Below are 16,794 nucleotides of genomic sequence, written 5' to 3'. Positions count from 1 at the left end.
CATAACGAGACACGAGTGCCAGGGATGTGTTATCAACCCTTTGAACTTAGAGTTAGTCAGAATCATTGAAAAATCTTGGGAGTATAGTGGCTAATGCTTGGCACCAGATGTTACAAATGGCTGTTTTGTCAGTGGGTTGTTTTGCTGCGCTTGTTTTGATGTAGGAGATGGAGGTCAGCAGCGAGATAGAAACCCTTTTGTACATCAGCCCTGGTGGTTGTTGCAGCTCTACTGTGGAGACTGAAAATCAGCGTGCAGGAGCTGCCAGGTGCTCCCCTGCTGCCTGCTTTGTGCAGGAGTGCTGGCTGCTTGTGCCTTCTCCAGGCAGTGCAAATTTCCACCTTGGCTTCTGACAGGTTGGCACCCTGAGCCCATCCAGAGGCACAGGCCCCATGGCACCGCTTCCCTGGCTGCTTTAATTGACATCTGGTATGCTGAGCCTGCGTGATTGCTTTCTGGTTTTTTTTCTTCTATTCTGAAACAGAAATAGCATTAAAATACATTTATGAGGTAGGTGAAAACTGAGGATTTGGAACTAATAGTTACCAGTATATAGTTTGCATTTTTTTTTAGTCTGTCTTCAGCAGCAGAACACTTCTTCAGTTGCTTCACAGTGTGCCTAGAACATTGCTTTTGGTGTTAGATACTCTTTGAACTTGGTTGATACCATTTCCTAAAGGAGTTTTTCATTGAAGACTGAACTCCTGAATGCTGTCTTCTTGTTTTTCTCACCAGGCATGTTATTCTTCACTTACAAATAAAATATTGATAGTTTCCATGGCAAGGTAAAGCACTACTTTTGCTAACTGAGATCTTTCCTGGGTTTTACTTTCCTGCCTCTCCTGTTAATTCCATTGCTCTCTTCCTTCCCAAAGCGTCTTGCTAGTTTCAGTCCAGCCATCTCCTTCCTGATCAGAATGCTTACGTGACGGCGAAGCAGTTTTCAGCTCTGCAGTGCTCAGTGTGCATAGCTTCTGCTTTCTGGTGCTTTCCTCCCTTTCAGTAGGGGTGAGTTGTGACTTTCAGGATGCTTTTCTAAAGCAGATGGGAGTTATTGGTACTTTTCTTGGATGTGCCTTTGAAGATGAATTCCTTCTGCAAATTCAGCTTTTGTTGTTGTGATTTACAAGCATTGTTTAAGGAAAACTAATCAGTTTTCTTTAAGTGATGTCAGAAACCCTGTCTGCTGAGTGTTGTCAGCTCCAGCTGAGTGATCCTGCTTAGAGTGAGTTGTGCTCACCCACTGGCATGGTCCATCACTTCTGGTGGCTATGATGAACAAGAAGGAAGGCAGAGATGCTAGGAATGCTATGGGCGATTCTATCAGTTTATTTCTAAGGCTGAAAAAGATGTAGGTATGTAATGGCTTTAAGTGTTGGCCAGAAAGAAGGTCAGTAGGGTGGCATGCTCTGTTTGAGTGTGGGCTGCAAGTAGCTGTGAAGCTACACCAGAATGTGCCTGGCAGGAGGCTGGAAAGGAGGCACTGCAGAGACAGTGGGCTTGGTGAACAGCTTAATAAGTGAGCAGTGGGACGGAGGACAACCCTCTGCAGAGAAGGGAGAGGGAAGATGAGAGAAGGAGTTGGTGTGCCCTGAATGTGTTTGTTAGTGCTCTGTGTAGGTGTTAGATATGCACAGGAAAAAGCTTGCGTTTTTTAAGTACAGATATTCCTATGGAGGGACCTGCTTTCTGAAACTGCTCATACTTGATCACTGCTGCATGGTGCTGGAGAGAGCTTGCTAGCAGGAGAGCGCTTCCCAGGAGAGCACAAACCCTCAGCGCCGTGGTTGCGATTGTGCAAAAGTCCCATGACTTTCAATGGGATCAGAGCACGTGCTCAAGTTCAGGAGGTGCTCACATCTGTTTGTCACGTGGCACAGTCATTCAGCTTAGCTTTCACCTAACGCCGTTGCAAAAAGTGCAAGCTCTGTGTGTTAGAAAAAGGCTGATAAGGGACTATTTGCTAAAACTTACCAGCCACAGCCAACAAGTGCTGCTGGTGCAAGTGCCTCACTTCAGAGTACTGGTATTAACGTTGGGTAAACTGTATTAATGGATAAGAATTCAATAAAAATAAGGCTCTAAAGTTAAGGCTGCAACCTCTTCTCATGTTTTAATAGTCCAGGGTTTTTTGATGAGCGTTGTTCCGTACGTCATTGAGGCAGCTGATGAGGTGAGCTGTAGAATTCCGTGTTAAACCGTTGGCTTCAGAACTGTGTAGAGAGTAATTGCAGTGATCTTCCTTCAGCTACCAACTTAAAAGGGAAATCCTGCCTGAAAAACATAATGCATGCTGTATTTCGGGGGTTACTTCCACCTGTTATCGTGAAATTGGCTCAGTAAAGTGAATTAGAATTATTTGGTGGACCAGCAGCATGATATCCTTTACCACTCAGCGAAGGAAATCTCTTGATGTTGGATGCTCAGTAAGATTCTGGCTCTGTGAATTCAGTGGTTGTTTCTATGAAGTTTTCTGAGGGTGGATTTCACCCATGAATTCCTCTTTAGGTGATGTTGGTACTTCTGCAAGAGCAGAACAGGTTGCTGTGTTTGTGGTTAAACAAAGGGAAGTCATTCTGGCTGTGATTAAAGGAATGGTGCCATTTGTTTAAATATCAGTAATCTGCTTTATACTGCAATAACGTACTGGGAAATAGCTGGAAAGCTGCAGAACACTGAGCTGCAACAAAAAGCCTGTTCTGTTACCTAGCAGTCAGGAAATAATGAAATTTTAGCTTTTGTCTATTTCATTACATCCGTTTGTTCGCCCTGTGTGCATGATCACATCACTGCCATTAAATTTAGGGATCTCATTATCAGCAGTCACAGCCATCACTTCTCTTAGTCGAGCTTTCTGTTCTCTTGCATTCTTCTCCCTTTGTGGGGCTCTGCAAACCCTTCCATAGGGGAGCTAGGAGGAACAGATTGCCCTGCAAACTGTGCTCTGTGTATTTGCATCAGCACAAATCGAACCTGCACGTTGCTGTGGCTCTATAAGCAGTGCTGGTGATGGCTGGTGGGTGTGAGGATGCACTCTGGTGCAATGTGAGTAATTCTGGACCTCATACCTAAGTGAGAAGTCTTATGGGTCATGCAGCAGTGAACGTACCTGAAATATCACTGTAAGCACTGGTGAAGTTGGAACGAATGGCTGATATGAAAAAGTCCAGAGTAGCATTGAGGGTGCAGCTGTAAAAGACATTCATTTCAGTGTCACGTTAACATCCAGCTTCTTGTGCCCAGGCTGTTACTGGCAGTGCTGCACTCCAGGGCACAGAGTATTCAGCCTTCTTAGCAGGACTGAAAATAAAATGTCAAAGAATGGTTTTTGCCTAGGTTTTCCCCCTCTGTTAGTAAGTGCGTGGGCTTCTCTCTTCATTACCTAAGGAGCTTTAAGGTTGAGATACCACAGCCTTGCAGATACTTCAGCTTGCACAGATGTTATCCTCATGCACTAGAGGTCGTTCACAACTGTGGTGATAAGGAAGGCAAATTAAAGGAAGAGAAATGACTGCTCTGGAAAGCAGGAGTCCTTGGTATCAAGTCAACAGCACTTCATGGACCTTTGTTCCACGTCCAACCCTTTGGCTTTGTAGGTTTCAGCAGAGCGTAAGTTTTAATTTACATTTTTGAGCCCCTAAATGCCATATTAACCTTTCAGATCTCATTGCTGGGTAAATTGTTACGGCAGTCCGGAGCTTCATGAGTGGATGGCACTGGATGTGGATAGAATCACAGAACGGCCCGGGTTGGAAGGGACCTCGAGGATCACGAAGCTCCAACCCCCCTGTGCCATGCAGGGCCACCAACCTCCCCATTTCACAGCAGCCCAGGCTGCCCAGGGCCCCATCCAACCTGGCCTTCAACACCTCCAGGGATGGACGGGGCATCACAGCCTCTCTGGGCAGCTGTTCCAGCACCTCACCACTCTCACAGCACACAACTTCCCCCTGACGTCCAACCTCCATCTGCCCTCCCTCCACTTCAAACCATTTCCCCTTGTCCTGCTGTTATCCACCCTTTCAAAGAGTTGAGTCACCTCTTGTTTGTTCCCTTTAGGTACTGAAAGGCTGCAGTGAAGTCACCCCACATCCAAAGCTCACTGCATCTTTCTTTCATACTGTTTCATTCTGTCTACATGTCTTCCAGGTTGCATGCTAGTTCAATGTTTCTGAGAGAGACCTCCTTTCATTTTCTTTTGCTTTTAATTAGAAGTTTGTGCGGTCTTATTTTTGCAAGCTTTCTTAGTTCTGAATCAAGTGAGGTGGAAGGGGCCAGTATGAGGCACAGTTTGTGCTGTGTGCTATTAAATTTAGGTATATGCAATTTCAAGCCATGTGTTGGCAGGGAACAAATGATGATGATCAGTGAGTAGTACAAGAAGGAAAAAATGTAGCCGAAATGAGTGCCATAATTTGTTTTCCTGCTGTGTTATGATAGATTTACATAGGTTGTGGATGCAGTTTTTGTTTGGGTGAGGATCTCACAAACACTGGGCAATGAAATGAAGTGGTTGGGGTATGTATGTGTATAAATTACAGCATGGGTGTGCTGAATCATGGATTGTTGGAGTTGGAAGGGACCTGTGAAGGCCATCTGGCCCAACCCCCTGCAGTGCACAGGGACACCCAGGGCTCCATCAGTGCTCAGAGCCCCATCCAGCCTGCTGCAGCTTCTATTTTCCCAGTTCTTCCCTTTGAGAAGATTTAGGAGGCTACGATGGTGTAAATTGCACACGTTCCTGTTTCTTCACATCATTAATTACAGCTTTTGTGTTCTTAGAACTTTTCAGGGAAAAAAAAAAAACAACGACTTTTTTGTTTAAAAATTTATAAATCCTTTGTTGCCATTGCTGGAACTATTTTTCTTTAAAAGTGGTGAAATAAGTATGACTAATTAAAATAAAGTGCCTTTCATTAGCTCCTAATCTCTGCCATTCCAACTTAGGAATCCTTGTGTATGTACAGCACCAAGTGTGTACCGGCCAAACACGTGGGGCCTCACTTTGAAGCACGGCCAGCTGCAGATTACGTGGTGTAAGGCTTAAGGCAGTAAAGAAATCAAGGCAAATCCTTTCCTGGGGATCAAGGTTGGAATGACAAAGATAAACTCTTAACATTACCTCCTACAGAGTTTGAGTTCTGTATCGGAGGAGAGAGAAATCAAATTCTAGTTGGATGTGAATATTTCATTCCTTTTGTAGAAGGAAAGGATGCAGGGGGAGCTTGCCTTACGCTTCCTGAAATCACCGGTGAATATTCAAGACATGAATGAACGAGTGGATAGGAATGCAATTGGGCCTTAAAATAGCAGGTTTGGTACTCTGCTGTTTCATGGCAATTACTGTAATAGCTTGTATCGTGCTGGATGAATCACAGGGTAATCTTGGTGTAATCTTGGTGCACCTGTGTGAGATTAGCGGGGTTGTTTACCACAGCGCAGCTTTGAGGTTTCGCTCAGCCAGGTGATACGGAAAGACCTGCTGCTGTGTTGTAAGTCCCTGGGCTCCCCACCCAGCCTCGTGCCCGCAGCCATTGCCTCAACACACCACCCTTCCTTCACCACCCAGTGCCACGATGGCAGCCGGTGGCCTTGAGGATCAGGAGGTTGCTGTTGCCCTGCCTGGAGCGTGACCTGAGTGCAACCCAGCACTGTGCACTGGTAATGCAGCCATCATAGAACCACAGAATGGCCTGAGTTGCAAAGGAGCACAGTGCTCATCCAGCTGCAACCCCCTGCTGTGTGCAGGTCGCCAACCAGCAGCCCAGGCTGCCCAGAGCCACATCCAGCCTGGCCTTGAATGCCTGCAGGGATGGGGCATCCACAGCCTCCTTGGGCAACCTGTGCCAGTGCCTCACCACCCTCTGGCTGAAAAACTTCCTCCTCAGATCCAACCTAAACCTCCCTTGTCTCAGTGTAAAACCATTCCCCTTGTCCTATCATTGCTTGGTTTTCACAATCATCAGGAAGCTGTTTTTTTCCCCGCTTTGCCAAGCCTAACAAGCAGTGCTGTGCTGCAGTTCATTGTCATCTGCAACAAATCTGATGACTCTGAAAGACTGCGTTCACTTTTATGAAGACCAAACCGTGCTCCTGAGGGCAGGAAGGGGCATTCCCTCTGTACTGGATGGTCTTTTTGCTGGGGTTTCCCAGCAGTGTAACAGTGATCAAGCCTGCCACGCACCCAGGATGAAATACAGCGAGCTGAGATGCTGTGGCTGCAGGCACTAAAAGACACAGAGTGGTCGGGCTTGGAAGGGACCTCTGGAGATCAGCTCACCCAATTCCCAGTTGTTAAAGTGTTGGTGGGGACCAACTCCTGGGTCTCCCTAAAATCCCACTGAGCTTTGGAAAACCTGGCTCCCTTATGAAGCCCTGCTTTGAAAACGAAGCCCTGTAATAATCTATCTCTGGATCCGAAAGTGATTTACAGATGAAGTGTTTTCCAGATAAATGCCCTTTCCAGCCCTAGAGCCAGATATATTATCTCTAAACCAAATTAGGCTGTAAAGATTTTACAATAAATGTTTTCTTATTTCAGTCGTTCCGTTTTTCTTTTTCCTGGCCCAGCTTCTCTGGGAGAGCCTGTTGCCCATCTATTATTTGAGATTTGCTGTTTGACTGCTGTGTTCTACTTTAAAGAAACTCAGTGGGAAAGTTTTTTTTCCAGCAGAAAGAGCCTGAAAACGTTTATTTTAATTGCTAATGCTTCGAATTTTAGAAATCTGTAGGTGGAAATTCCCATGTGAAAACCTCGAAACCCTTCAGAAATGAAAAAGAGGTGTGTTGTCTTCATTTGGAGTACAAAATAGTATTCACATCATTTTTTATTTTTTTTTTTAATTTTTTTAAAATCTTTTTATGGATTCAGTGAATGGAGCCTCATCAGAACGCTTGGTGAAGAATTAAGGAGCTGCTTGCAGATTTTTCCCAGCGAGGATCAACATCTGACACAGTTGTGCCTTTGCTTCGGCAACAATGGGATCCTTTATGCTCACTGCCATGCCTTGTGTGCTTCGTTTCTTCCTGCAGGCAGAGCTGTGCTGTGAGAGCAGCAGAGCTGGATGTGTGTGCATGAGCCCTGCAGAGCAGCGTGGCTGCGTGACAGGTGTAAAACATTGGGGACACAGCCGAGGTGAAGACCAGCACACGATGAGCAGCTACTGCTGGAGTTTGCTTCTTGTTCTCCGTGCTGCAGTGATCAATAATGATTCACAGTTGTGGTGTTTAACGGGTTGAGTTTGAGAAAGTTCATTCCAAAACCTGATGGTTGGCACTCCGTTCGTGGGTTGTCGACTCTAAAATGAGTTTAGTTTTCACAGACAACTGCAGTTTGTGTCCTTTTTCATGACGATTAATTCCTGCAGTTTTGAGTTCTTCTGGTTGTTCGGATCCCTTTTCATTAAGTAACCGTGCCTTTCCAACAGCCCAGCCTTTTCATTCATCTGGTCGGATCAACGATACCCAAAACATCAGAAATCCAGGGTGGAACAATTCAGTGCTGTCTGGAAGAGCTGTTTTAGCAACTGAATGGCAGAAGTGGGTCCTGTGCTGCGCCACGGAATCATAGAATAGGTTGGAAGGGAGCCCAAGGATCATCAGGTTCCGACCACCGTGCCAAAGGTGTCTATTGGCATTTTGGTCAGGCCAGCCAGACTGGTGCGGTCTGGTGCTGCGGCAGTGGTCAGAGCATTAAAACAGGCTTTGAGGATCTTGGAAGGGAGGAACAAGAGGGGATTGGGATGTGCAGGAGGCCGGGATGACAGAGGCTGGGGGTGATCAGAGCCTTTGTTTCAGGGGATTTGCTCCCTGCATCACGCTGCGTGCCTGCTTACGGGGCTGCCTGTGGGTTTCCCAGTCGTGAGTACGCTTGGGTAATCAGCAGAGCACCCACGCCAGCACCCAGCCGTGATGTGGGCCGCTCGCTCTGGTTATCTGCCCGCAGCAGCTGCTGCTTTCCCTGCTGCTCACCTCGCTGTGCTGCAGGAGCTGCCCAGCAGTGCCATCACACAGAGCCTGCCCTGCTCCAGTTGCAAGGCCAGGGCTGTTAGGGGATGATCGGCATTTCTGGTATTGTAGAAACACTGTTGGACTGTAAATCTTCTATGGTGAAGGTTTTGAAACAGGCTTTGGAACATGGAGTGTTCCTGCCTGGAGGGGAGATCACTGCAAGGAGATTTCCCTTTAGTCTTCCTAGCTTGTAGCTGTGTTGGTCTAAGAGATGATGAATTCAGAATAAATAAGGGAGGTGCTTGCAGATCTCTGCTGCTTTTTGTTCTCCCCTGTGAGCACCTGGTATGAAAGTACTTCACATCTGACAGGCTGGGCATCTCTGCTTTCTGTTCCTGTGCTTGGGAACTCTTTGTGCTCTCTGTTGGTTTTTCTGTTTGGTTGTTTGTTTTTTTTTTTTTACTTGGCATTTATGTACCTAGTTTTCCTTTACTGTTTTTGTTTGTTTTTGCATCTATTGTTGCTTTTCCCAGCTGCCCTTATCAGCTGCTTTCACACCATCTGTGTAGGAACAGTTCTTTGAGTAGCAAAGCCTTGGTGCTTTTTTTCCCTCATCTCCTTTTTTAAGTCTCTCCTTTTGTGGCTGAGTGCTTCGCTTCCTTGGAGAGCTGAGTTTGTGTGGTGTGTATTTACACGTGTACAATGTTTGCATTTGATTGAGTCTCTTCCAGCTTGTACTGGAAGTCAGTGGTGGGATTGCTTTCTTGGCCTTGGGTCTCAGCCAGACCCATGGCCACAGCCCCAAAGGCTCTGGAACCCACACACTGCTCTCCTTGATTTTCCAGAGATGGAAAATGGATCAGTCTGGAGAAGAGGAGGCTCAGGGAGATCTTATCTATAGCTCCGTGAAGGGTGGTGGTAGCGAGGTGGGGGTTGGCCTCTGCTCCAAGGCAACCATGATAGGATGAGAGAGAACGGCCTGAAGCGGTGCCAGGAGAGGTTCAGGTTGGCTGTGAGGAAACATTTCTTTGCAGAAGGAATAATTCAGCAGTGGCACAGCTGCCTGGGGCTGGGGAGTCACCGTCCCAGAGGTGTTGCAGAGCCCTGGAGATGTGGCACTGAAGGATGTGAGCAGTGGGCACGGTGGGGTGGGCTGGGGGATCTCGGAGGTCTTCTCCAGCCTGCATGGTTCTATGAAGTCCTGAGCTAAAATGGATAGTGTTGTCTCATCGTGCTTGAGGGTATCTGTGCAAGAGGAGAGTTCTCACTCCCTGCAGTCACAGTACTGAATCTGGGCATCAGTCGTGGTCTGTTGAAGAACCATAGGTGCCAGCACTCATTTTGGGGGAGAATTCTGTTGTATCACATGGACAACACATGCTCAGCACCCAGCTTCCTCGTTCGGAGTGCCGGAAGTGAAACTAGAGTGACAGTGACTGAAAACAACCCCCACTGCAGACTGGTTTTAATTAAGAAGTGACTTCACTCTTTAAAATTGTCCTTTATGTTAATTGATACACAGATGGAGTTATTTTAAGTGCAGTTCCCAAAAGAAACAAAGCTCTGTGCTGTCAAGGCAAGCGTATGTGGTTTGCTTTCTCCTCCTTGTTCTGCATCTTCTTTACAACTTTAAACCCCCAGTTCCTATCGGTCGAATTGTATGCAGGAACATGAGCCTCACAAAGTTCCTCGTTCTTTTTGAAAATACAGGGCAGCCACATAGAGAGGAGTATAAATCCCATTTTTAACCCAACACTCAGGTTTGCAGAATATACATCTTCCTGTCTGTTTCTTGCATCCTCAAACACGCTCAGCTCCATGGGGAAGAAGCGGTGTTTCTCAGTGTGTGGTTGGGGTTTCCTTGTTGGGATTCCCAGCACTGGAACAGGCTGCCCAGGGAGGTGGTGGAGTCTCCTTCTCTGGAGATGTTCAAGACCTGCCTGGATACCTACCTGTGCGACCTGCTGTAGGGAACCTGCTTTGGCAGGGGGGTTGGACTCGATGATCTCTGGAGGTCCCTTCCAACCCCTACAATTCTGTGATTCTGTGATTCTCTGCTGTCAGTTTGGGTTCTGTCGCATAAAAGAATCTCTTGTTTGGTTTTCAGAAACGGAGAAGATCCCCGTAATGCGAGGGCAGTGGTTTATTGATGGTACGTGGCAACCTCTGGAGGAGGAGGAAAGTAACCTGATAGAGCAGGAGCACCTCAACCGCTTCCGGGGCCAGCAGATGCAAGAGAGCTTTGATATGGAAGTATCAAAACCTGTTGATGGGAAGGAAGGTAAGATTACTTTGCATAACATGTCTTCTGGACAGCTGGAATCTTCTTCTTAACTAAGAGCTTGATCTGGGATGGTTTTCTGTTCTGCATAATGGGGAAGGTTACAGGGTGCAGTTTGCTGTCCCCTTCTCCACTGTATCTTCTTGTAGGATTTCCTGCTTTAGCACATTAGGTGAGCACTGTGGAATTATATTCACAGATGGACCTCTTGTTCCCATTTTGCTTAATGTTTCATATCTTTTAATTGTGTTTGAAATCTCATTTCAAACTGTAATCCCTTTATGGGCTAAGAAGTGTGTCAGTGTCTGAAGGCAAACTGGCTATTAGTTCTCTGGCTGGCGTTCCTAATTTCTGCCCTAAAGGGAGCATCCGTTTTACAGATCACATTTCATTTTCCATTCTAGCTCAATCTGTGACTTTATTAGAGTAGTTTTCAGCCAGTCTGAAGTCTCGGGCATTCATTCAGTTATGGAAGTCCTTACGTTTTAATCACCAGGCTGAGGGCGTTCAGTTAGGATTCTTGGCAATCTCAGTCAAACGCATTTAACTTTGTTAAGAATAGTCTTCTGAATTTACTGTGCAGTTGAACTGATTGCTCTGGGCAAATGTAGCACAGCAGAAGTTTATTATTTTTGGCTTTCACGCTTTGCTTTTGTATGTCGGTTGTCCCTTGTGCAACTTTCTCAAAGGAGGAGCTGCAAGCGCAGAGCCCTGGCAGTACGTTTTAGTAGCATTTGGGGTTATCCTTTACAAAGCAACTTTGTGGTTTAAAGGAGCTTAAACAAAACTTGGAACAAAACGGTTACAGAGGTAGAAATGGCTGCGCTTTGGTGCAGACATGCAGTCCTCACGTGGGAGCTGTGCCATCACGTGCATAAAAGCTTGTGAATTATTTAGAAGCCAGATAGCATTCGGGGTTCTTCTGTAATGGGAAAACCAGAATCGCATTTTTTGACTTCAGGGGAATTGTTAGGAATACAGAAAGCAGCAAAGTCCTAGCTCCCTTCATAGCCAGTGAGGACACTGAACTGTCCTGGTTTTTATTTTGTATTTGTGCTACTTTAACAATTCTTTTCATAGAATGGCTTGGGTTGAAAAGGACCACAGCGATCATCTAGTTTCAACCCCCCCTGCTGTGTGCAGGGTTGCCAACCACCAGACCAAACCATTTTTCCCCTGACCAACCCTGCAGAAGCCTTCTGCTTTAACAGCTCTGTCAGGTGGGTGCCTAAAGTCGGGTGACCTCTGACCCCCCAGCACAGTGCCCACAGCTTCTGAAGGGTGCTTTTACCTGGGTTTGGTTGGCCTGTGTCAATTTATCATTTCAGTGCACTGATACAAATGCCAGCATTGTTATCGCAGCTGTAGTCCTGCTGAGAGCACAGTGTCATTTCTGGTTGGTCAGCATGAATTTGCTTGGAAAGCACATCCTTATGGCTGCTGAGTGCTTCCAGCCTTTAGTAGCATAATGTCTGTAGGAAGGAAGAGAAAATGCCTTCAGCTGCACTTGGGTTCACCTCATCGTGTAAGGAATGGGGCTCAGGTGGGCTTTTCTTCCAGCAAATGTCTGGGTTGTGGAACAGAAAAATTCAGATTTGAATCGAGGAAAGGAATGGGAAAGATACAGTCCTTGTTATTTACAGAAATGTAAGAGATCAGAGAGCCTCCAGCCCCCAGGGCCTTTTCTAAAGCTGAACTAGAACAATAACAGTGAGGTATGCAGTCACTTTAAAAGGGAGCGTAAGTCCCAACTCTCTGAAGGCTTTCTCCTAGAAATTCGGGAAGATGCAGAAAAAATGATCAACAGTAAGTGTGAAAAGTGGATTTTTCATCTTAATTAGCCTCTCAAAACATTTCTGATTGGCTGAAATCTGCGATTTCCATCTGCAGGTGGCATGGGGAGAAGCTTTACAACTTGCATTATCCCTGGTGAGGTAAACATCATTAGTTGGAGAAGTGCTGAGTTCAGCTTAAATTGCTTAATTGCTTTGTTGCTGCAACTTGTTGTCATTGCATCCTGTATTAAATACATCTCGGCCCCGTCAAGGTTTACAGGTGACTGTTACTTAAGACTAATGAAAGCTAGGATGGACCTGTAGATATCACTGGGAGGCAAAATGCCTCTTCACAACACTACGATACAACCTTGTAAATGCTGAAAACCTAGCAATCTTATCTGACCCGTCAGCAAGAGGGAAGGCAGTCTCTGCTGATTTGCTGCTACAATGCCTGTTATTACCTAGGAATAATTGCTTTATTATTTGATCGTGCCTCCTTGCCTCACAAATAATGAATAACAGTGAGGCTCTTGCTGATATTCAGCTGACAGTCTTGTTGGGCCCTGATCTTAGGCCAGCTGTGCTTTAAAGCAGTGGCAGCAGGTTGAAAAGTTAAGCGTAGATTTCAGTTATTTGCTTTCTTAATTCTGCTCCCAGATTGAAGCATCTTAAGAAAACATGGATAAGCTTTATCCATGACTTCCAGACATCCAGAACTTTTGTTGACTGCCAATGAATAATTACCCCATTATTAAACTGCCAGTCCAAGAATGCCTTCCTTTGAAAGTGCACAACGTTTCAGAACAGTGGTCCCCAATCTGGCCTGCAGGGATGATAATAATGCTCATCCTACTCTTCAGTGCTCATGGAGACCAAGTATTTAATTTCATGCACTGCAAAATGAAGTGCGCTTTTGCTGCCTGATGTATTTGATTCCTCCTGGCCTCTGATCCTCTGCAGTGGTCTCTGAGTGGTGATCTCAGCAGTGACGTGACTTCCTTGGGTGAATCAGTCGTCAGGTCAGAGCTCCAAAATGGAGCACTTTGCTTATTTCTTGGCATCGTCAAAGCAGATTAATGTGAGCTTTGGTTTTTCAATATCCAGCTGATACTTGGATTTGAGATTTGGGTCCCAGAAGACTGAGTTCCAGAGCTGTGTCTGCTGCTTGTAGAAATTAGACAGATTCCTGATATTCCTGGAGGGGTGGTGAGCACCTGCCATGCTTGCAGGAGGCCACTTACCCTCACCAGAGGTTTCTGAAGTGCAGCATCATGTATATGAGATGCTGGCAAGTGACAGCTGATTTCTCAGGCCACCACACAGCAGGCAGTGTGTGTGTGTGTGGCTGTGCAAGATGTTCTCCTTCCTGCCCCAAACCAGGCAGGAGGAATGCTACCAGAACACCAGTGCAAGCAGAAGCTGCAAAGAAATCACCTCTCACCTCCTTAGCCTGACTGCCCTCAGAGTTTGTTTTGATCCTGGCCAGATTCTGAATACGTTCTTCAGCTCTAAGTGTTAGTCTGATTGTTGATAGACAAAGAAACATTGCAATTCTGCCTATGAAGAAGGGATAACCTTTAGAACTACAGGAGGAATCCACATTGAGGATGAGGAGCAGAGATTTGGCCGCATTTCTCTGACTGCTTTGTTGTGGAAGAGACGATCTACAGCCTGTACAAATCACAAATGTGATATTGGCAGATTCAGGACAGTATCTTCTAGCTTGCCCTCACTTGTGTAGCTTAGAAATCAATTTTTTGAGCAAGAGTAGTGCTGGTGTTGTCCTGTGGCAGTTGTATGGGAGCTCGGTGTTTGCTGCTCAAGTCTTTCCTACAGCAGTCCTGTCTGAAGCCTTCAACCACTCAGTGAGATGCTGCACTGCTGAAGCTGTATCTGTGGGCTCCCACCAACTACCAGCTCCGATTTTTAGTTCTGCCACCGTGCTGATAGGTAAGATAGGATGATGTTGGGGGCTTTTCGGGCCTCACGTTCATTTGCCCATGCGTTGATTGGTTTTTTTTTTTCATCCAGGCTTTTTTGATAAGAACAAGGGTTTTGCTCGTCTTTCTTAGGGAAGGTTCATTCTTCAAGCTGAGCATGCATAGGTTAATATCAGCATGAGGTGTAAGGTGACATTTTTGTTCTTAGGTTCAGAATTTTAAATATAGATATTGACCATTGAAATATGAAACTAAGGAGTTTGTTTGGTCACACTGAGATGGCTGTCACTGCCTTCCTGCAGCACTACTGACCTTTCTTGTACTGTGCTTCTGCCCATGTATTATGCTTGAATATATTGTTGTTAAATAACTCTATAAATATTTGAGACCTTTATTGTAACACTTGTGCTGTGAAGCAGCGTTCAAGGTGAAAACATTTTGAAAGGAATACAAAAAGGGTATTGTAATACCTTGTTAGCAAACAGTAAGATTAAAAGGTATAGAATAAGTAAGATTTAGAAACTTATTTTCATACATGCTTAGACAGCGAGTTTAGGACTTGCTCATCTGAAGAGCAGCATTCTCTAGCAACCTCGGTGAGATCAAGGCCACTGTAAGATAAAAACAAAGCCATGAACTTGGATAATAGCAAGTTCTGAAAGGATCTTAGGCTAGATGCTTTGCTAACATCATTTAACCACAGTAAAGGCAGGAATGTTCTGCAACTGAAGTGTTGCTTTTTCTCCCTTGCTGTGTGATCGAAGCCCACGCATCCCCTGCTGTGTGCTCCTGCAGCACAGAGGAGCTGTTAGCAGGCAGCACAGCTCCAGCTGCAGAGAGGGAGGAGCAGTGTCTGCAGTACAGAGCAGCCTGCCATTGAGCTGCAGGTTAGCTCTTAGAGTCAGGTATAGTTAGGTACCTGTCTTTTGTTCTTCTGTTAGCTTTTCAAGAATATTCATTTAACTGGGGAGAAGTGATGCTGGAAGTTTAATACACATGATGGTAAAATAGGGACAGATGTTTAGAGAGGGCAGATGGAGGTTGGATGTCAGGGGGAAGTTCTTTGCTATGAGAGTGGTGAGGTGCTGGAGCAGCTGCCCAGAGAGGCTGTGATGCCCCGTCCATCCCTGGAGGTGTTGAAGGCCAGGTTGGATGGGGCCCTGGGCAGCCTGGGCTGCTGTGAAATGTGGAGGTTGGTGGCCCTGCATGGCACAGGGGGGTTGGAGCTTCGTGATCCTTGAGGTCCTTTCCAACCTTGGCGATTCTGTGACTCTGTAGCTGATTGTATTTGCAGAGAGGTGGTGGAGCATCCGTCCTTAAAAATGCTCAGATTTCAGCTAGAAATTGCCAGAGCAACCTGATCCAAACGTGATATTACATTCAACTGAAAAGCTGATCCTGTCTGTGGGAAACTGGAGCAGAACCCCCAGCAAGTTCCTTCAATGGAAATCAACTCTGTGATTCTGTGAGAGACTGTAAGAAATGTAGAAATCCCCACGAGTCAGAATCAGAACAGATTTTATAATGCATTGATTTTGAAACCGCGTGAGTTTCTTGGGTTTTGCTATGGGCTTCAGTGTGTCATTACATGCCATGAAAAGTATAGAAATTGTGTTTGGAGTTTTTGCTGTTTTGCCTTAGGCTTCAAATACAGTTTTCTCTGTTGATTAAAACAGAAAAAACCATTAACAATACATTTTTGTTGCAGCTGACTATGCTAACCTTTAGTAAGGAAAGTCTCATTCACGCAGTCACAGAATTGCCAGGATCAGTAGGGATCTGTGGAGACTGAGAAAGCAGCAGAGCCAATGAGGGCAGGTTGCTCAGGATGTTTCCATGGGGTTTTGATTATCTCCAGCAGAGGAGACTCCACAGCATCTCCGTGGGCAGTCTGTTCCTGTATTGCCACAGCCAGCACAGTACTCTGTAGGCTGAATTGTTCCATCGAGTCCCAGTGCAGGAATGATGAGCCTAGTTTCCCTCCCTGTAGAAAACTGATGCGCAACAGTAATGTACAGCATCTGTATGAAGGCATCTGCTGACAGAGCTGTGAGCTGAGAGCATGAGGAGGTGTGAGATGCCCTTGACAGAAGCATGGAATATCACTTGTAAGTTACTGGGCTGTAGAGCATTAATTACTTCTAATGCCTGTAAGGGAGGGTGATGTCAGTTGCATTTTCCCATTCCCCAGCAGGCAAACTGATTGCAGTCTCAGCAACTTTATGGATTCAGAAGCCCAACTGGAGACTCTGATTTCTCACTGGCTTTAAGCACACACATTCTTGACTACATAAGGTTTTTGAGGCTCCTGTTGTTTGCTTACAATCCAAGGCTATTTGTACGAGTGCAGAAGGTGGGCTGGTAGGAGCTCACCCTCAGCCTTGCTGTGTAAGTGCCAAGAGAAGCAGCCACATGACTGCATAACTCAATCTGCTTGGCAGCAGTTTCCCCTTTCCTTCAGGCATTCCTTCCGCAATTGCACAGCACTGATGTGAAGGTAAGTCTGTGAAAAAGAATCTTTGGCACAGCTATGTGGTGTTTCAGGGATGAAGTAAGACGAGTGAACGTCTAGTAGGAGCTGTGGGCTTGCCTTGCCATCCAAGGAAAGCTCCTGCTCACAGTGGGAGGGCTGTCAGTGGCACGGTGTGTGCTGCTGGGTTTCTCTGCTGAAGGACTCACAGCACAGGTTAACAGTGGGATGTCGTTTCTTGCAGTCTTTGGGGAAAATAATAGAGCTGTGCTTGAAGATGAGTTGTTGTTTATTTTTCCAAATGTTTAGAGTCTGCTTAAAAGTGCCTTTGTTCTGCCCTGTGCCAACGTGTGTGTTAATGCTTTGGTACGCCTC

At 45.9% G+C, this 16,794-nt stretch overlaps 1 protein-coding gene across 1 annotated transcript in view; it reads left to right on the top strand.

The window, feature by feature from the left end:
- Positions 1–16,794, top strand: part of DDHD1 (DDHD domain containing 1) — a gene marked incomplete at both ends in the record, with an annotated part of 61,492 nt that overhangs the window by 5,207 nt on the left and 39,491 nt on the right. Inside the window, one exon of the mRNA XM_079536926.1 lies at positions 10,058–10,231. Within this exon, the coding sequence (XP_079393052.1) occupies positions 10,058–10,231 (174 nt within the window). The remainder of the gene's footprint in view (positions 1–10,057; positions 10,232–16,794) is intronic.

The sequence above is a fragment of the Tetrao urogallus genome (assembly GCF_951394365.1).
Source record: "Tetrao urogallus genome assembly, chromosome: 6".
Classification (NCBI taxonomy): Eukaryota; Metazoa; Chordata; class Aves; order Galliformes; family Phasianidae; genus Tetrao; species Tetrao urogallus.
This window is presented reverse-complemented; position numbering and strand designations above follow the sequence as displayed.